Source organism: Bos javanicus, chromosome 16, assembly GCF_032452875.1.
Source record: "Bos javanicus breed banteng chromosome 16, ARS-OSU_banteng_1.0, whole genome shotgun sequence".
In the NCBI taxonomy this organism is placed as follows: Eukaryota; Metazoa; Chordata; class Mammalia; order Artiodactyla; family Bovidae; genus Bos; species Bos javanicus.
This window is the reverse complement of record NC_083883.1, coordinates 69,221,825-69,242,549: the sequence shown is the minus strand read 5'-3', so window position 1 is coordinate 69,242,549 and position 20,725 is coordinate 69,221,825. Positions and strand designations below refer to the sequence as shown.

Here is a 20,725-nt window from a genome sequence, read left to right as displayed (position 1 = left end):
ACATCACTTTGCCAACAAAGGAGTGTATAGTCAAAGCTGTGGTTTTTCCAGTAGTCATGTGTGGATGTGAGAGTTGGACCATAAAGAAGGCTGAGTGCCAAATAATTTATGCTTTTGAATTGTGGTGTTGGAGAAGACTCTTGAGAGTCCCTTGGGCTGCAAATCAGATGAATCAATCCTAAGGGAAATCAGTCCTGAATATTCATTGGAAGGACTGATGCTGAAGCTGAAACTCCAATACTTTGGCCACCTGATGGGAAGAACTGACTCACTGGAAAAGACCCTGATGCTGGGAAAGATTGAGGGCAGGAGAAGAGGGCAGTAGAAGCTTACATGGTTAGATAGCATCAATGACTCAATGGACATGAATCTGAGCAAACTCTAGGAGATATTGAATGACAAGGTAGCCTGGCGTGCTGCAGTCCATGGGGTCACAAAGAGTCAGATGTGACATATGACTTAGCAACTGAACAACAACAACTATTTGAAATTGAAAGATTTCTTCTAATACAATATCTGGTTATTGTCTCTGGATATCTGACTTCTCTTGGAAAACTGGAAGGTTTAACACACTGGATCCATGTTCTTTAATGGATCAACTAGATATGACTAGAATATCTCCTCCAGTTCACTGGTTCACTAGAGCCACTTCATGCATATATGTTCCTGCCTGATGCTGTATGCATTGTGATTCTGAGCCCTAATTAACTGCAGGATTCTTTCAATAATATCTCTTAATAGTGGACTTTCATTCATTTAAGGACTATATATTTTTGTGCTTATTATATGTAAGATATTGTGCTTAGGAACAAGATGATGAGATCCTTTCTCTGTTAGAACTTGTTTTAGTCCCACACACAATGTTATGGGTTGAATTGTGTCCCCCCAAAAAGGTATATTGAAGTCCTAGCCCCAGTACCTGAGAATGTGACCTTACTGTGAAAAGGGGTCTTTACCAAGGTAATTAAGTTAAAAATGGGCTTCCCTGGTTGCTCAGTGGTAAAGGATCTGCCTTCCAATGCAGGAGACACAGGAGACACATGTTAGATCCCTGGGTCAGGAAGATCCCCTGGAGAAGGAAATGGCAACCTACTCCAATATTCTTGCCTGGATAATCCCATGGACAGAGGAGCCTGCGGAATTACAGTCCATAGGGTCGCCAAAGAATCAGACAGAACTTAGCAACTAAACAACATCAACAAAAGGAGGTCATTAGCTGTGCCCTGATCTAGTATGACAGGCATCCTTTAAAAAAATAGAAATTGGGACACAGAGCTGGACACAAACAGGGAAAACAATGTGAAGAAATGCAAGGAGAATGCGCCCATGGGACTGGAGTGATGCATATACAAGCCAAGGAATGCCAAGGAATACCAAGGATTGATGGCAAATACCAAAAGCTAGAAGCAGTAAGAAGGGATTCTCCCCTAGTGCTGTCAGCTTGATTTCTGACTTCTAGTCTCCAGAACTGAGATAAAGATGTCTGGTGTTCTTAGCCACCCAAGTTTTTGATGCACTGTCATGGCAGCCCTAAGAAACTAATATAGGGCAGTGACTAAATAATTTGAAGAAGTAGTTAAATAACAATTGTGACCACAATAATGAGGGGAGAGTCCAGAAGGTTACAAGCGTGTACTGTTGGGGTGATGGGTTGATCTTGTTAAGAGGTTATGGGGCTTTTTTTGAGGAAGGAAAATCCCATGAACAGAGGAACCTAGTGGGTCGCAGAGTTGGACATGACTGAGCCCCCACACACATGTCTTAGCTGAAGCCTGAAGAAATAGTTTAAGTTAGTTTGTAGTAGTAAGAGAAACAGGCACAGTCTAGGCTAGAAGGACTGGCATGTGTGAAGACACTAAGGAAAGAAGGAACAGGGCATACTCAAGAAACTGGAAACGAGAGGAAAATCTGGTGAGCTGAGCCTATATAGTAGGTATATTGATTAATCAGCTATGTTACACTGAGGAAGTTATTTTAACTCCTCTGAGGATAATAACAGCAGTAGCTCAGAGGTTAAAGTATCTGCCTGCAATGCGGGAGGCCTGGGTTCGATCCCTGAGTTGGGAAGATCCCCTGGAGAAGGAAATGGCACCCCACTCCAGTATTCTTGCCTGGAGAATCCCATGGATGGAGGAGCCTGGTGGGCTACAGTCCACAGGGTCACAAAGAGTCGGACCCAACTGAGCGGTTTCACTTTCACTTTTATCTCATTGGTTGTTAGGAGGATTAAATGAAGAAGTAAATGAAAGGGTCTTAAAAGAATGGCCAACACACATGCTCTGTTAGATGTTACCTCTTGTTATGAGTTCTGTTGTTCTTGTTGTAACTATGATTATTCACAGGGTAAAGACTTTCAAGGCCCTGAGAATGCCCCTAGACTATTAGTCTCTATGGTGAAGGCAATGGAAGGTTAGTGTATACTTCAGGGCTTCAGCTTAACTGGATTTTATCTCTAAAAGCCTCCTCTGGCCACACTGTGGAGGATGGATCAGAGGTTAGTGGAGATGAGGCCGCTGGTGAAGGTCCCGGGGACAGGTGGCGGTGGGGGAGGCAGTCTTCTTGCTTGGTTCACTTTGCAGAATTTGGAGAGATCACACAATCAGCTTAACAATTTTAAAAATTCAAGAAAAAGCTGCTTTCTTCTTTCTTATAGAACAAACATGCCTTGGGTGATGCTTAGGTTTTTAATCTCAATTCTTCCATAAATTTAGTAGAAGGCCTTGAGCAAGACTTGTATGTGCTTATTTAATCATAGACACAGAAACATAGGAGGGAAAGTTAGATTCTATGCTTGTATGATGACATTGGGCTTCCCTTGTACCTCAGCTGGTAAAGAATCTGCCTGCAATATGGGAAACCTGGGTTCTATCCCTGGGCTGGGAAGATCTCCTGGAGAAGGGATAGGCTACCCACTCTGGGATTCTTGGGCTTCCCTTGTGGCTCAGCTGGTAAAGAATCCACCTGCAACGCAGGAGACCTGGGTTCAATCCTTGGGTGGGAAGATCCTTTGGAGAAGGGAAAGGCTACCTACTCCAGTATTCTGGCCTGGAGAATTCCATGGACTGTATAATCCATGGGGTTGCAAAGAGTCAGACACAACTGAGTGACTTTCCCTTAACGATGACATTAATAGTGATCTTAATGGTGACATTAAGATCTCTGGTTATTGAACACATTAACAAATATCTTTAAAAGAGTTCAAACCTCACAGTCTCTATTTGCTTTTCTATTGCCTTTCTATCTTGTGACTCAATTTTAGAAGATAAATTGAATTGATTTGTTCGTCACGCAAAAAAATTGATTTGTTCTTCATTGTTGTCAGAATCTGTGCTCTCAGGTGAAGACATAATGCTGGATTGGCAAATTTTCATAACCAATACAAGTTTTAAATACAGTACTGGATGTGCTGAAAATTCATTAGGAAATGAAAGCCATCAAGAAAAAAATTTAAGTTTAGTTCTCTCTGAATTTATGGCTGATTTTAATAAAAAGCACCACATTTGATATAATTAGTTTGCCTAATGTTGACAGACTTTAAAAATTATTTAAAAATGAATCCATTGTTAGTCTAGATACATATCACTGAAATGTTTATTTCCTGGTGATAGTTTATGATACTCAGCTTTGAAAGGAGAAAGAAAATTTGAAGTAGAATTTCCTCTTTGTAAACTAAGTAAATTCTAATGTTTTCAGAATTGAATCTTATAACAGAGTACCATTATGATAAGGATTTCTTTACAATACCCTTAATCAAGACCTTATTTTCTTTCGAGCAAAGTTATATATGAATGTTAACTTATTTTTATGAGTAACACTTAAATGTACTTACTGTTTAAAGAGCTGATTTTATATGCAAAAGTTGGGTGTTTTGACTTACATAAATTTTCAAAACTGAAAAGAAATCGCATGGGACTAAGAATTGCCATTATAAGAGACAGTCTTGTTTACATTTTAAAATCTTATCATTCTTCATATTTTTGTGTATAGGTGTTTAAAGTAAGCAAATATATAAAGCCATTAAAAATATTGCTGAGTGTCATATATTTTAGAGTGACTTTAATTTTTGCAAAATGAACCTCTTGATAAATTTTGCAAAATTTAATGAAAAAAATGACTTTTTTTTTTTTTCATTTTTTAGGGTGAGGTACTTTAATCTGAAACCCCCTCAGTAACTTGATGATATTTTCCCAATAGACACAGACATGGTTTCACTGGTGTGATTCTTTCCTTATTTTGACTCCATGATTAGAGAGATTTGGTGTGTCTTTTTTCCTACAGTATGTCCCCAAGTATTAGAAAAATGCCTTTCTGATACATGTGCATGCGTGCTCAGTCACTTCAGTCATGTCCAGCTCTCTGCAGCCCCAAGGACTGTAGCCTGCCAGGCTCTTCTGTTCATGGGATTCTCCAGGCAAGAATACTGGAGTGGGTTGCTGTTGTCCTCCAGGAGTTCTTCCTGACCCAGGGATCGAACCCTGGTCTCCTGCATTGCAGACAGATTCTTTACCGCTGAGCCACCAGGGAAGCCTCTTCTGATACACAGAGGTGCTTAACAGTGAGAGTGAATGGTGATATGTGCCAGTGCCCGGCGTGATTCGCCAACCACGGGCAGAGGGCCTGAGTTGTCATCTCGCCCAATTTCTTACCACTGCAGAAACCGCCTCTGTGACGGTGAGTGCCAGTAGAGTGAACCCAAATCCTGCTTTTCCTCCAGGATTCTCTTAGCATGCTCCCTGGACTAGCAGTGTCGGCATCACCTGGGAACTTGTTATTCGTGCCAATTCTCAGCACACCCTCCCCACACACAAAAGACACCGGAAACTCAGGGGCCATGCTCAGCAATCTGTGTTTTAGACGCACTCCAGGCGATTCTGACGTTCACTCCAGCCTGAGACCTACTGCTCGAGACAATGCATGTATGGGCACTGCCCACATCTACCTCTTTGCTTTCTTTGCTCTTCTCCTAATAATGTCCAACTTCCCTTCTGATCAACATATTTGAATTTTAGGCTTATGAATATTTCAAAATCAATACATTTTGGCGTTTTTAAAAAATTGTTATTTATTTATGGTTGTGCTGGGTCTTCCTTGCTCCCCGGGCTTTTCTCTAGTTGTGGTGAGAGGGGGTGGCTCTCTAGCTGGGATGTGCTGGCTTCTCATTGCAGTGGCTTCTCTTGATGCAGAGCACAGGCTCTGGGGGGGGTAGGTTTCAATAGTTGCGGCTTCTGGCCCCTAGACACAGGTTCAATAGTTGTGGTGCATGGGCTTAATTGCTCTGAGCATGTGGGATCTTCCTGGATTAGGGATTGAACTCATATCTCCTGCATTGGCAGATGGATTCTTTATCAACTGAGCCACCAGGGAAGCCTCACTTTGGCTTTTGAGGAATTGCCTTCTTAAAGTAACTTGCACGACTCAGGTCTGACCGATACTTCACAGCTTACTTGGAATTTAACTCTTAGGGGTTGTATTACTATCTGTTGCTGCATGGAGAATTATCCCAAAACTTAGCACCTGAAAACAAAGAAACATTTATGGTCTCGTAGTTTTGTTTTGTTTTTTAATGTTTTCAATTGAAGTATAATTGATGTACAGTGTTGTATTAGTTTCAGGTATACAGCAAAATAATTGTTATATATTGATATAGATTAATATGCTTATGTGTATGTATATATATGCTGTTTGTGTATTTTGGAAATTAATCCCTTGTTGGTCATCTAATTTTGCAAATATTTTCTCCCATTCTGTAGGTTGTCTGCTCATTTTATTTATGGCTTCTTTTGTTATGCAAAAGCTTTTTAAGTTTCATCATTTGTTTATTTTGGTTTTCATTTCCATTAATCTAGGAGATGGATCCTCCCCCAAAAAAAGTACTGCTGTAATTTATGTCAAAGAGTGTTCTGCCTATTTTTCCCCTAGGTGATCTCACAGTTTTTGAGGCTTAAGAATTTGGAAGGAACTTACTTGAGTAGTTGTGATTGAGGGTCTCTCCAGAGGCTGTACTCTCAAGAGGTCTTATCTATGACTATGGCGATCTCCTGACTCGAAGGGAGAGGGATCAGCCTCCAAGCTCACTTACGTGGCTGTTAGAAGAGCATAGGAGACTCACTTTCAGGTTCACCCACGCCTCTCCTCTCCCTTATGACATGGAAGCTGGCTGCCACCAGAAGGAAAGATCCAAGGCCCTTACCCAAGGGTAAGAGGGCACGCACAGGTGGGAAGCCACAGTCTTTTTATAACCTAACCTGGGAAGAGACATCCCATTGGTTACACTGCATTTTGTTCATTGGTAGCCCACATTTGAGGGGGATGGGTTTAGTGCAAGGCATGAATACCAGCAGGCAGGAATCATTGGGGGTCAACTTAGACATCCCCATACAGGTAAATTATTTCTCTCTTCCTCCAGTTCCTTGCTTTATAATGTTTTGATTAGGGCTTTCTAGTATCAGAAATCTCAAGACCAACTGGCTCATACAAAAAGAAAACGTGTGTGGCTTATGGTGTAGTTTGATACAGGGAACTGATCAAATGTTGTCACCAGGACCTGGTCATTTTGGTTTTATCTGATCTTTACTGGCTTCATTCTTGGGTAACTTCTCTTCTCTTGCTGGCATAATAGTTTCCCAAACCTTCAGGTTCAAGGTGAGAGGTATAGCAGGAAAGTCTCTTTCCTTGGAAATCCTGGCATAGGTTCCATTGACTGAGTGGGCTATAGGCCTGTGCCTGAACCAACTGAAAGACCAAGGAATCGGGATTATGTTACTGAGGCCCAGGACACACACAGCACCTTCAATTGGGGTGAGTCCCACAAGAAACATAACAGCCGTTAGCAGGGAAGGTAAGTGGCCCTGGAGGGACCATATCAGGCAGGCATTTCATGGAAGTACTGCCTATACGTGTCGACTCCTCTGAGTTTGCATGAACTAGAATCTCTTGGATAATGGCCACGCTCTCCCCCAGCGTTTTCTCCCCACATGCTGGGGATCACAGGGTCCAGTTGATCTACCGATGCCACCTCTCTTATCCTCTCTTCCACTCCCATCCAAGTCACCACGAAGTTCTCATCTGGACTAAGCAAGAGCATCTAACTCCCTGGGTACATGTTTCCATTTTTGTCCATCTTCTGTCTATTCCCCGTGTAGCAACCAGAGTGATTTCTTTCAAATGCCATCTGATGAAGTTAGATGAAAATTCATCAGTTCCAGTAATTAAAATCCAAGGCGTTATGACCTGGTCTCTGCCTGCCTCTTTAGCTTGACCGCTGTCTGCCGCCAGTCTTCCTCTCTGAGCTCCCCACATTCTCCAAGCTTCTTTCCTCCACAAAGAAGGGCCACAAGCTTCACATTCTGCTGAGGAAGCTCTTTCCTTGCATTATGTCTCCCCTTCTCTGCCCTTGCTCACCATCAGGGCCCAATTGTGATGTCACTTTTTACAGGCCTTCCTGGGCCGTCCAGCGTTAGGTACGCTCATTGTACTCCCTACCTTCTATTTATTGCGCTTATCAGAATTTTCATTCTAGGTTTATTTGGCACCTTCCCCCTCCAGACCATAAGCTAATGAAAGCAGTAGCCTTGATCTAGCCACAGAGCTTCTGTTTGGTTCCTCGTAGGTACTCAATAGATATTTGATAAACATAATGCATTTCCCTCATCTTAGACCTGTGCAACTGTGTTCTCCAATAAATCTGACGAGATTTATTACAGAGTTGAGATTTGTTGGTGGTCTTGTTCGGCCGGGAGCCCCCGATTCATTGGGTTAGGTCAAGCACAAGAGAGAATGAAATTTTTTTGAGGACCTGTAATGTTAAACATATATATGTGTTTAGTTCTTACAACAATCTCTTGCAAGTTCAGTGTAGTATTCTTATTTTGTGGATGAGGGAACTGTTGGTCAGAGAGAGAGAAGGACTCCCTCAAATTCACATTGTTCACAAGTGGCAGAGTTAGGATACTTACAGAAGTGACCTTGATTGAAAAATTCCAGGTCTGAATGGAACTATGGAAAAGTCAGTGGCATGCTCTGTTTTGTTTTTTGTTTTATCTTTGAGTAGGGCAAGGTCAAAAAGGAAATTAAACGTGAAAGTGAAGTAGTGTAGATTTCTTGCTGCTGGTTGAGCACAACAGAATCTGAAAGCACTGGAATAAGGGGAGTATGGAATTTGGGGTGCAGAATTTTTATTATGTATTTCAGGGTTTCCCACCCAGTAAAATAAAGTTAGCAGGTGTTGAGTAGCCTGGGTCTGGGAGCATGAAAGAAATAGAGTCCATCTAGTCTTTCTAAACCACCTTTGATGGGATTTATATGCCCTGAAATGCAGACGTAAAATTAAACAGGATAAACCATCTCATTTCCTTGTTTCTCGAGTCGCGATGATACACAAGCTGGTCTATTCCCCTTTTTTCCTTTTATCTCAAACATGGTGAGTAAGCACAAGAAAGCTCTTAAAGAAGTAGGAGGCTTTAACTGAGGGACTATGTGGGGCTAGAGTCAGTGTGGAGACAAGTTTCTTGGTTCTTTTGAATTATTTGTGAGGTGAGGCTAGCTTGTTGGAATGATTCCTACTAATGTCAAAGTTTGAAATTTTGTTTGTTTTTAAAATTTTAATTTAATCTTTCTGTAAGTTAAATCTGTGGCCCCCTACCCCCAGCCCTATATATATGTGTGTGTGTGTAAGTGTGTGTGTGTGTGTGTGTGTATGTGTGTGGAGGATATGCAAAGGGGACCTGAAAGACCACTGCAGCACATGACTTGAGAGAAGGGAAAATGGCCAATCAACATTTGGGACTGGTGGTGAGTCTTACATCCCATGAGTAAGGGCGGCACTACATAGGCAAATTTATTTATTTTTATTATTTAAAATATTTATTTACTTATTTGGCATCATCTGGTCTTAGTTGCAGCAGGCGGGATCTTCACTACATTATTCAGTCTTTTGTTACGGCACATGGACTCTCTAGCTGTAGTCCACAGACCCCAGAGTGCATGGGCTCAGTAGCTGCAGTGCAGTACCTGGGCTTAGTTGCTCCACAGCATGTGGACTCTCAGTTCCCTCACCAGGGATTGAACTGCTTCTCTTGCATTGCAAGGTGGATTCTTCACCACTGGACCACCAGTGAAGTCCCCACAGGCAGATTTAAACTATGAGTTAATCTCCCACTTTAGTAAGCATGAGCCGACTGGACAGAGGACTAGTGCTTGGCAAGGTGTGGCTAAATTTGCAAAAGACCCAAATGCAACAGAAAAGAACCATCAAGTTGTTAATTAAAAGGGGAAAAGTTTAAAAAAAAAAGGATATGCAAAGTGTTTAGGATCATTTTACTAGGAGAACAAGAAGCCTATAATAGGGTAGAAAATGATTCTGAAGTGAATTCATTTCATTTTCCATAAATGTAAGATACCTAGTCCCAAAAACCTAGAAGGAGGTCAGGTAAATGATGTCTGCAATCACACTTTCATTCATATGTTTATCAAACATCTATTTATCTGTAGTCACTGGTTACTGTTGATACTATGGGGAACATACAGCCATGGTTTATATCCTAACAACTTCAGTCAGTTCAGTCATTGAGTCATGTCCAACTCTTTGTGACCCCATGGACTGCAGCGTGCCAGGCTTCCCTGTCCATCACCAACTCCCGAAGCTTGCTCAAACTCATGTCCATTGAGTCAGTGATGCCATCCAACCATCTCATCCTCTGTCGTCCCCTTCTCCTCCCACCTTCAATCTTTCCCAGCATCAGGGTCTTTTCCAATGAGTCAGTTCTTAGCATAACGTGGCCAATGTATTGGAGTTTCAGCACCAGTCCTTCCAATGAATATTCAACTGAGCTTACAGTCTGGTTAAGGAACTGAGCTTATTGAACTGAGTTTACAGTCGGGTTAAAGCAGCACAACACAGTGTGACAGGTGCACAAACAGAAGCAGAAGTGAGACACCAGACTAGGATTCAGGAGAAGCTTCAACAGCTGGGTGATCTGGAGAATAATACCTGTGATGGTTAGTTTGATGTGTCAACTTGGCTAGGCCATGGTGGTGGTGGTTTAGCCGCTAAATCATGTTTCTGACTCTTGGGACATCATGGACTGTTAGGCTTCTCTGTCCATGGGATTCTCCAGGCAACAATACTGGAGTGAGTTGCCATTTCCTCCTCTGGGGTATCTTTCCCACCCAGGGAAAAGAACCTGGGTGTCCTGCATTGCAGGCAGTCTCCTGCATTGCAGGTGAATTCTTTACAGACTGAGCTACCAGGGAACCCCCTGGCTAGGCTATATCACCCAGCTATTTCATCAAATACTTGCCTGGGTGTTGCTGTGGAGGTATGTTGTAGATATGGTTAACATCTACAATCAGTAGACTTTAAGGAAAGATTACCCTTGACGATGTGGGTAGGGCACAACTAAGGTTTTCCAGAAAAGAGGAAATTCAAGACCGAAGCATCAACTCTTGCCTGATTTTCCAGAATTATCCTAGAGATTTCACATGGACCTGGCAGCCCCCATAGTTGTGTGTGCCAATATAAAATTCACACACACACACACACACACACATCTTATTTGTTCTGTTTCTCTGGAGAACCATACTGATGCAGGATCTTAGTCATGTAAAGTTGGGGAGAGGACTGGGGAAGGTGTGTGAGGGAAGGTGACAATATGCAGAGGCCAGGAATGAGAAAAAGAAGCCAGACCAGGAAGCTCCTTACGTGGGACCAAGAGAGTCTGAAAGGGTTTTACGTTGGCGAGTGAGAGGATCAGATTCACATTTTACAAAGGACATCCGATTATTTTATTATTGAAAGCAGAAGTCGAGAACACCATTTCAATTCCAGCAGGAAGGAATTCCTAATAAGGGAAATATTTTTAATAGGAGAAAGGAGACAGCCGGCTGAGTCTATTCTGAAATTTAAAAAGTAATTTGGCATTTCAAATCGTTGACGGCCACAGCCTCGCATATAGCGTTCTTTTTTCAGTCCAGAGCCTTTCAGCTTTACCTTCTCTCCTTCACGTCTATAGCTTCTGGTCCCTGGGGAGATGCTCCAATCTGACCGAGCAGCGGTTCTGGAAGATAAACTCTCTCACAGCGCTGGAGGTGGGAGGGCGGAGGTCAGCAGGGGATTCCCGCTGCGCAAGTGGGAAGGAGGAAAGAGTTTACAAACCGGCTGAAGTTCCGTTACAGCCTGTGTGCGGCGAGAAGACTCGTCCATCACAGCTGCAGCCGGGCCTCTGCCCACTTTCTGCCCGCTCTCGTGAGGGTTCGGTTCCCGCCCCCGCCCCGATTGCCGAGAGTCCAGCTGCCCCAGCGCGGCGGTGTGCCAGTCTGGGAGGCGTCTAGGTTCCTGACAAGCTGGGATCCGAGTGCGGAGGTGCGCGCCGAGCACCGAGTTCAGACTGAGGTCCGGGGGTCCCCACCGACCACATTCGCTACCTCTGTGCCCAGCCAAAGAGGTTTTGCCCTGAGAACCAAATGGATTTTTTCTTTCATTTCCTTTGCATCCCTAAATGTCTTCATCCTGGCTCCCGGTGCCTTCCCCCATTCGATCAACGTTGTGCTGACAAAAGCTAGTTGCCCAGGTCCAGCACCCTGGAAGATGGTGGGTGGAGGTCGCTGGGGCTTGATAAACCTTCCCCAGGTGCGGGCTGGAAGAAATCAGCATCCTTATTACTGCCCCCACTCCAGGGATCTCAGGGGGTACGTTTCTGTACAGCCCTAGTGGGGGAGGGAGGGGAGGATGCCCACGTGCTGGAGTCCAGGACCCCGCTCCCCAAAGCTCGGTCCCACACCTTGCAACCCGACCTGGAAGGAGACAGGTTGGAGCCGGGTACCCGAGAGCGTGAGTGAGGATGTAGAGAGGGGGCAGGGTTAGCGGACCGGTCCGAGAGAAGAGGAAGCAGGTGAACCCAAGGGCTGGGCCCGCAGGCAGGGACGCGGATTGAGGGGGCCTCGGAAGAGCCAGGGGAGACGAGGCGAGGGTTGGGCTCGCAGGGCTGGCGGGGAGGCGAGCCCAGGCGGTGAGACGGACGGGGAAGGGGGGGCGGGGAGCCCAGGGGGAGGGAGTTCCGAAAGGAGGGAAAGGAGCGAGCCTGGAAGGGAGAGCGGCGGTGGCCGGCCGAGCTGCGAGCTGGAGGGCGCCAGGCGCTCCCAGACCGTGCCACCCCCACCTTCGCCCCCGGGGCGCCGAGGGCTCTGCCGGGGAGACGCACAAAGACATGCGAAGAGGGGCTGAGCGAGGCTCGCGCACAAAGACGCCGGGGCGCACGGCCGCTCGGGCTGCACCCACCGCCCCCGCGCCGCGCCGCGCCGGGGCCGGGCCAGCGCGCAGCCCGGGGCGGAGCGCGCGGCGGCGGCGGCGGCTGCGGGCCGGCGCGGGACCCGGGTCGCCCGCGCTCTCCGGGTGACCCGGGCCCGGCCGCAGGCGCGCGCGGGGGCGGCGGCGCCCCAGCCCAACTTGGCCTCGGCCTCGCCCTCTGCCCGGCCCGCGGGTGTCCCCTCCTTCCCGCGATTCCGTGTCTTCTCACGCTCCCCTCCTCCCTCCCCGCGTCCAGCCCTGGCTCTCCCCACCTTGTAAAACAAAGCCGGGGGAAAAAAAATGCCTGCCTGTGCAGCTCGGAGCGCGCAGCCCGTCTCTGAATAAGAAGTGAGTACAATGGCGTGTTGTTTGTAAAAGCTTCAAGTCCGTCTTTTAAAAAAAAAAAAAAAAAAATTGTGAATGCTGCATGCCTCATGCTTCCCAGCGCCTCGCGGGAGAGAGCCGGCTATAGAGCAGGAGGTGAGACCCCCGGGTACCCCCCCTCCCCATCTCCCGCCGCGCGTTTTCCGTCCCAGCCAGTCCCGGGAGGGTTGCAAAAGCCCCGCTGGCAGCACGCGGACGTTTTCCACCTTTCGTTTCCCGTCCAAGGTGTTGGATCCCAGTCTGGGGTTGGAGGCAAATCTATCCCCGGATCGACTCCTGGCTGCTTCTCCCCACTCTCCCGCGGGTGCCTGGGCGTTTTGCATCTGTCTTGGGTATAGGTTTGGGACACTTAGGGGAGTTTCCGAAGGAGGAGGGTCAGCTCTTGGGAGTCGCCCGACGGGTGACCCTGGTCACACTTGTTGCCCACAGCGCGGTGGCATAGGCAGTGGTGCTGAAAAAAGCCCATTTCTCCTGGAATTGAGTCGTCAGTTGTGGCCAGGAGCGAAGAAGACAGACGTGGGTGCGGATGAGAGGCTAGGATTAAGCGGAGGCTGTGAGGTGCTGCAGGCAGAGAAGGGAGGGCGTGATGGTGCCCAGAGTGTGTGGAAGGGGTGAATCTTTGATTCTTTATTCTAAGAAGCTTCTCTTCATGATCATACATCAAACGACATGGAGATGGAAACCCAGAGGGTTCCCCATATTCGTGCAGAAAGACTGTTGTTTTTTATTTTGGTGTTTCACCAGGTTCTGCCCATTCTGTCTGCCAAATGTGCATTATATATATTTCTGCTAATTAAAAAGAAAAAGCAATAACTTAAAAGAATTAAAATACACCAGGAAATGTTTTAGCTTAATAATACACACAGTACACACACAGTCTTTAAAAAAAAAAAAAATCTCTTCCTTTTCCCCCTAATCATATAATATCTTAGTTTGGCATTGCAATTTAGGTTGGGATTTGGGAGCATCAAGGTAAATGGTCTTGGTGTTTTCCAGTGCTGCAGACAAGAAATCAGTGATGGGAAAAATCAGAAAGATGAGAAGAGAGCACAGAGAACTGGGGAGGAAAGGCTTGGACAGCTTCCTTCAGAGAGATAATGTGGAGTTTCTGAGTGATTTTCTGTTATTTTTGTTCCAAAGATGGCTTAATTTTAGATGATGACCTTTATTTTTCACTGAGACTCACTAAGCAGCTTGGAGGTGGGGTGAGGTGGCTAGACAGCAGATGACAGTAATTTCAGCTGTTATCAACATTTCTATTAAAATTTTCAAAAAATTAAAGCCTTGAACACGTGCTGTGCCGTGCTTAGTTAATCAGTCGTGTTGGACTCTGTGGTCTACAGTCCAGACCCCATGGACTGTAGCCATGAAACACATTTCCAGTGCTTATTTGAGATGAAGTTTCCTTTATGAATATCACGTGTTAAAAGGTGTCTGCTAATTTGTGGTTTTATTTGAAGCAGGTGACTGTATCAGGAGGAAAATGTGTACATATCTGTGCGTAGCAGGTTGAACCATTTGAAACTGCTGAAATGACCTGTACTTATGTGGAATCCCCACTTGGAGCCCAGGCTACAGTTACTTCATCAGGGGGCTGACTTCCCTTCAAAGTCAGAATCATTCAGAGTTATGCTGATTGAGGAGCACTCTGTTACCTGCCATCATTACACAACACTCCTTACTTAGGTCTGGTGCTTCACATAGCTTTGTTTGCAAAGCTTCTTTCTGATGGGCAACAGATGATTTATTTTATGAACTCCAACTGTGGCAGTCCTACATTTAACTCACAGTGGTAGACAAGCGGGCAGAGTATGTAGTCATGTGAAAATTGACACTCCTTCAGTTCAGTTCAGTTCAGTCTCTCAGTCGTGTCCGACTCTTTGCGACTCCATGAATTGCAGCACACCAGGCCTCCCTGTCCATCACCAACTCCTGGAGTTCACTCAAACTCATGTCCACCGAGTCGGTGATGACACTCCTTATTCCCTTCTTATTTTCAAGTAATTTCAGGTACCTGTATGATGTTTGGGTGCAATTACATAGGTATTTCTTATGTACTTACCTGAAAAGTGTTATTCAGATTAGGTTATAATTTTATTAAACACCAACGTAATTTTGGGCTTCCCTCATGGCTCGGCAGTAAAGAATCCACCTGCCAATGTAAGAGACGTGGATTCAATCCCTGGGTTGGGAAGATCCTCTGGAGAAGGAAATTCCAGTATTCTTGCCTGGGAAATCCCATGGACAGAGGGGCCTGACCGGCCATGGGGTTGAAAAAAGTCATACATGACTTAGCAACTAAACAACAACAAAGTAATTTTACTTATATTTGTAAGAATTATGGATGGTGAATCAATTATTCTGTCCGAGTTAAGGATATTTTGAAGTGTCCCCTCTTTCAGCCATTCTGTTACCCCTTTTGGTTCAGCGTTACCTTTCCAGTCAAATACTCTGTAGTAAATGGCTTATTTTCCGTTTAGCAAGTTGAAGTCTAGTATCTCTTGAATTTTCTAAAAATAAATCCATTAATGATATTTTGGAACAGCTGAGATAAATAATAAATGGATTTAGAGTCACCTCAGAGTATATGGGAATTTGTAAGAGAACGCATAAATCCACTCTAATGGAGCAATTAGCTTTATACAGAGCATGGAGGTCTAAGGTGTGAGACAAGGTTTTCATTTTTTTTCCTTGATAATGTTCACTGTTAAAATGGAAAGAACATGTCATCTCTTGGCTTCACCTGTGACTGAGCCAGAATGGGTGACAATACTTTTGTTTTTCTTTTTTCAAGATATCAGAGATTGAATAACAAAATACAGAGAATACTTAATCATGAGCCCACCTTGGACGCGGGCAAAAAGAAATGATAGAGCTATTGAGTGGTTTATTTGCTATCACGTTTTACCAGATAATTACTAATGTTTTACTTCGAGCAACAATGTCTGGAGTGCAAATTCACTTATAATACAGCTCCTTTATTGTAATGAATTTTTAGATAATTTGCTTGTGATATAGAGTGTTATTGAGAACAGGAATAATACATTAGCCTTCTCTATGAGCATTCAGATATCTAGTTTAGTACCATCAACTCTTAGGAGTTCTGCAAATGTGTTCACTAGCACGTTGGACAGGCATAAATTTTTAAATTAATTAGGAAGACTGCAGACATTCTTTTATTCATTTTTTTTAAGGTTCTTGGTCCACCTCCTGGCTTTTTCCTCCTATTGGAAACCCCAATAGCAGCAGAGAGCTGAGACCCACCCCCTTCTCCCTGAACCTCATATATGGTCCTGGATGCAACCTCATGGGCACACTTCTGGTTTAGGCTCTGGAGCTCTCACCAGGATAGCAGGCGGAATCCAGACCACTTTTGCTGACCCCTCTAACCTCCCTTCTCTGTTGTTGGCAGTGGCGGCCCCTGATTTGCTGGATCCTAAGTCTGCTGCTCAGAACTCCAAACCCAGGCTCTCCTTCTCCACCAAACCCACCGTGCTAGCTTCCCGGGTGGAGAGTGACACGACCATCAATGTTATGAAATGGAAGACGGTCTCCACGATTTTCCTGGTGGTCGTCCTCTATCTCATCATCGGAGCCACCGTGTTCAAAGCCTTGGAGCAGCCTCACGAGATTTCCCAGCGGACCACCATCGTGATCCAGAAGCAGACGTTTATTTCCCAACACGCCTGTGTCAATTCAACCGAGCTGGACGAACTCATCCAGGTAAGGCGCCCAGGAGTTGTTACTCCGTTTTCCCTGTGGGGAAGACAAGTAAGAAGAGGCAGTAACTCAGCGTTTGGCCGTCCATGTGCCCGTGGGGTCCTCTTCCACTTTTCCCCTTAGCCTGGACCGCTTTGGTTTCTTTTTCTTGTTATTGTGCCGCCTCCCTCTTTTCCTGCCTTTGTCGTCTCTTCTCCTTCTCGTTTACCTTCTCCTTTATTTCTCCGGCTTGCTGCTCCTTCTCATCCCCTCCTGCCCTTGTATTTCTCTGCTTCTTTCCTGTGTCACCTCCCTTCTTTCTGTTTGCCTTGTCTTGGAACTGCCAGTGAACACCCGTGCACGTGGGGTCACCCTGCTGGAGGCCCTCAAGTTGAGAGGACCCTTGCCGGCTGAGAAACTTGGCTGTGACAAATGAAGGGAAAGTACGAGGTGGGGAAAGTGCAATAATTGTGGCACTGGCCGTCATAGGGAAGAAAAGATGGGTTTGTGGTGTGACCCGCTTCAGGTGGGTACCCCTCATGGTTAACAAGCCATAGCTCACTTCTTTAATCTAACCAAAGTATAACTCCAGTAACTGGCCTTTTTAGGTGTCTGTGCAGAAGTGATTAATCATTGCTTCTCTAAACCCCAACTAAAAGCAATTTACTACTAACACAGAAAAATGGAGTTTTTGAATAAAAAGTAATTTAGTTTTAATGTACTCTATAATGGCAGAGTAGTATCCTTATGGAAAAACTTTTTTTTTTTTTTCAAAAAAATGTTAATCCCAAAATGATGTAAAATTTTCAGTTAGATGCCTTGGAGATGGCTATATTTTTGTTGTAGATTTCTTTTGTTTAAAAGAATACATTGGTCCAACCAAGAATCTTGGTCAAGATGAAAACCCTAGAATTTTATTTCAAGGAGAGATCTGACTGATAGTTGAACACATTTTAATTATATATATATATTCATTTTTCTATGGAGCCTACTTTTCTTACCAGTTTTAAGTCAAATGAGGTTGAAAACCATTCTGTGAGTCATCAACTGAGCAGTTTCTTCCTTATGTTATGTTTGGTTTTTTATGTCATTTGAGTGAGCTGGGATAATCGATTGCGGGAAGAAATTATTAGTGATTTTTTACCCAGTTTCTTGCTCTACGGCCTTTCTTCTCATATTCCCTCTTGCCATGGATCCCCAAATGTTACTTCTGTCTTTTATCCCCCTATTTATAGAATACACACACAAGTTCTCATTCAAGTTTTGTTAAAAGCTATGAAAGCTAGTATGCTCTTATCCTCATCTACCACATTCAGCACTTCTGCATCTCATCTGTTGGACTTAAATTTTGGAAAGGTTCTTTAGCCACTAGATACTGAATTCCCTACTATTTGTAGATGATGGCGCCATTTTCAGTATTGACAATGTACCTGCCAGATAATATTGATTCAACCATCCCATTTCCTATTCCTGCATAAGATCATTTCCACTTCACTCTTGATTGGTGCATATCATCCGTAGCAGTACTAAAAATCTTTGAAGAATCCCCACTTCCCTTGAGTTTTAGAAGAGTTCCTGGTTATTTTGGCAGAGGGAACATGAAGTTGTGATAAAAATCTAAACTTTGGGATTGGATAAGATGTTTTAAGGAGACGGCAATGGCACCCCACTCCAGTACTCTTGCCTGGAAAATCCCATGGAGGGAGGAGCCTGGTAGGCTGCAGTCCATGGGGTCGCTGAGGGTTGGGCATGACTGAGCGACTTCACTTTCACTTTTCACTTTCATGCATTGGAGAAGGAAATGGCAACCCACTCCAGTGTTCTTGCCTGGAGAATCCCAGGGATGGGGGAGCCTGGTGGGCTGCCATCTATGGGGTCGCATAGAGTCGGACACAACTGAAGTGACTTCGCAGCAAGATGTTTTAAACTCCATTTGAGTACTTTACTAGAGGTGTTATCTTGAACAAGTAATTTTCCTCTCTAATCCTTAATCTATCTAGAATGAAGGAAGAAGAGCTATCAAACAGGCTGCTGTGAGGAGTAACGAGATAATCCATGTAAGGCATTGAGGTGCTCAAGAAGTGTTAGGTTTGTTTGCTCCTGTTGTGATTTTGCCTTCCCTGCTTATCCTTTAATTGGGTGGAAGCATCTGTTTCAGGTAGTTGCATTCTTACCTTCTCCAGAGAGATTGTCTTTGGCAGAAAAAGAAAATGTTACATTGTTTTTGGAATAAACACAAATGGAGCTCAGTCTATGACCTAATTTTTATTTCTTTCTGCTATCCACAGGCAATCCATTTTAGCCTTATTGATATTCACTGCTGATTGAGTATTTTTGCTTCTCAAAAAATCTTAAGGATTTTGGTGCTTAGTCAGTACTTTTAAATGCAGAGGTTACCTGTTATTTATAGTCATAGCCATCACCTTTCTAACCCTGTGGTTTAAATAAATTATTTTTCTCTCTTTGAATATAACTTCTTCTTATCAGAGAAATCTGTGTAATGGCATGGCTCCAAGGGTCAAGATCAGTGTCTAAATAGGGAGGAAAGCGAATGAGCCAGGAATCATATATTAGAATTACATTTCATTTGTGTGATTCTCATAAATTTCCAAGTGTTTTCCCCATGTTTGTTTCCCCTTTTACTCCTGCCTTAGAGCCTCATGAGTAGTCATATTAGCAGTAGTATTGCAGCACTACGGATTAGGAAACTAACACAGAGAAAGCCCCACTGACTCACTCTGACAGTATCACTAGGATCAAAGTTCAGGTCTTCAGATCTGGTTTTATTCCTCAGAGTCTGCACTCTTTCATGGCTTTCAGTGCTGAGGGTGAATCAGGTGATGTTAGAAGTTCAGGCCTCGTGCTGATAGAGAAGGAACTCTGGATTCTTTTTGTGATGAGTGGGCAAGGAGGAGGAAGTGGATAGTAAGACAGTAAGACCCGCCTCAGTTAACCTTAGGTTACCTACATTAACCTAATCTTTGTTGTTATTGTTCAGTCACTAAGTCATGTCTGACTCTTTGTCACCCCATGAACTGCAGCATGCCAGGCTTCCCTGACCTTCACTATCTCCCGGAGGTTGCTCAAAGCCATGTCCATTCAGTCAGTGATGCCATCCAACCATCGCATCCCCTGTCACCCACTTCTGCTCCTGCCCTCAATCTTTCCCAGCATCAGGGTCTTTTGCAATGAGTTGGCTGTACATCAAGTGGCAAAGTATTGGGACTTCAGCTTCAGCATCAATCCTTCCAGTGAATATTCAGGATTGATTTCCTTTAGGATGGACTGGTTGGATTTCCTTGCAGTCCAAGGGACTCTCAAGAGTCTTCTCCAATACCACAGTTCAAAAGCATAATTTCTTCGGGACTCAGCCTTCTTTATGGTCCACCTCTCACATCCATACATGACCACTGGAAAAACAGTATCTTTGACCAAATGGACCTTTGTCAGCAAAGTGATGTCTCTGCCTTTTTTTTTTTTTTTTTACTATTAATTACACGTCTGAGTGGGCAATTGCAACCTCATTCCATGCTGCGGTTGTGTCACAGGGTAGCCTACGTTTGGGGGCAGGGCGGGAAGGGGAGATAGGGGAATGCAGCCTTAAGGCACATGAGAGCAACTTCTTCTTCTCTTTTGATTCCCAACATGTGTGTTCCATCTAAGTGCTGTTTTTGGCACAGGCCCTCTAAGGCAAGATTGAGGTGGCGGCAGAGATATTAAGACAAAGAGATCTTTTCTGGGATGAAATACTTTGAAAACTTTGATTTTTCAACTTTCTTTACATTTGTTAGTTTGATGTCAGTACAGAAAAGTATATGAAAACATCTTTAAATTTCAAGAGTCATGAATACATTAATAATAGCCAAAATTTAATGAGTAATTTCTATGTGCAAGGCAATGTTCTAACTCTTTATATGTGTTATCTCTTTTAATTCTCTTAAACAACTCTATGAGGAATGTGCTTTATTATGTATATTTAACTTATGTGAAACTGAATCAGAAGGAGCTAACTTTCTAAAAGTTAGACTGTACTGTTATTCAAAGCTAAATGGACAGACTCCAGAGCCTGTGCTTTTTGTTCTTAAATTTACTGCCTCTAAAAACAGGTAATAAGCATTAAAGTTTGCTGCAAAGTTTTCTATCATTTTATTTAGTAAAGTGTAATGAATATCAAATTATAGTCCTCTATATGCAATGATTTATATTCAATAGCATAGCTTTCTCTCCATATACATAGAGAATATATAACCTGTATTTTAATATTCTTTTTGGACAACACTTCCTGGTTTACTCCTGTTTGAATGTTGTAAGCCCGTAGAGGCATAGTTACATTGCTTTTAAGTCACTTCAGTCGTGTCC

At 44.0% G+C, this 20,725-nt stretch overlaps 1 protein-coding gene across 5 annotated transcripts in view; it reads left to right on the top strand.

Annotated features, from left to right (window-relative positions):
- Positions 1-20,725, top strand: part of KCNK2 (potassium two pore domain channel subfamily K member 2) — a 224,337-nt gene that overhangs the window by 75,304 nt on the left and 128,308 nt on the right. The window contains exons 1-2 of one of the 5 annotated variants that reach the window (XM_061383512.1): positions 1,645-1,911; positions 16,080-16,390. In XM_061383512.1, coding sequence (XP_061239496.1) covers positions 16,202-16,390 — 189 coding nt within the window. In that variant the 5' untranslated portion in view covers positions 1,645-1,911; positions 16,080-16,201. Of the gene's footprint in view, positions 1-1,644; positions 1,912-12,384; positions 12,632-12,658; positions 12,764-16,079; positions 16,391-20,725 lie in introns of those variants that run through there. The other 4 variants (XM_061383511.1, XM_061383509.1, XM_061383507.1 and 1 more) reach the window with 4 other exon arrangements.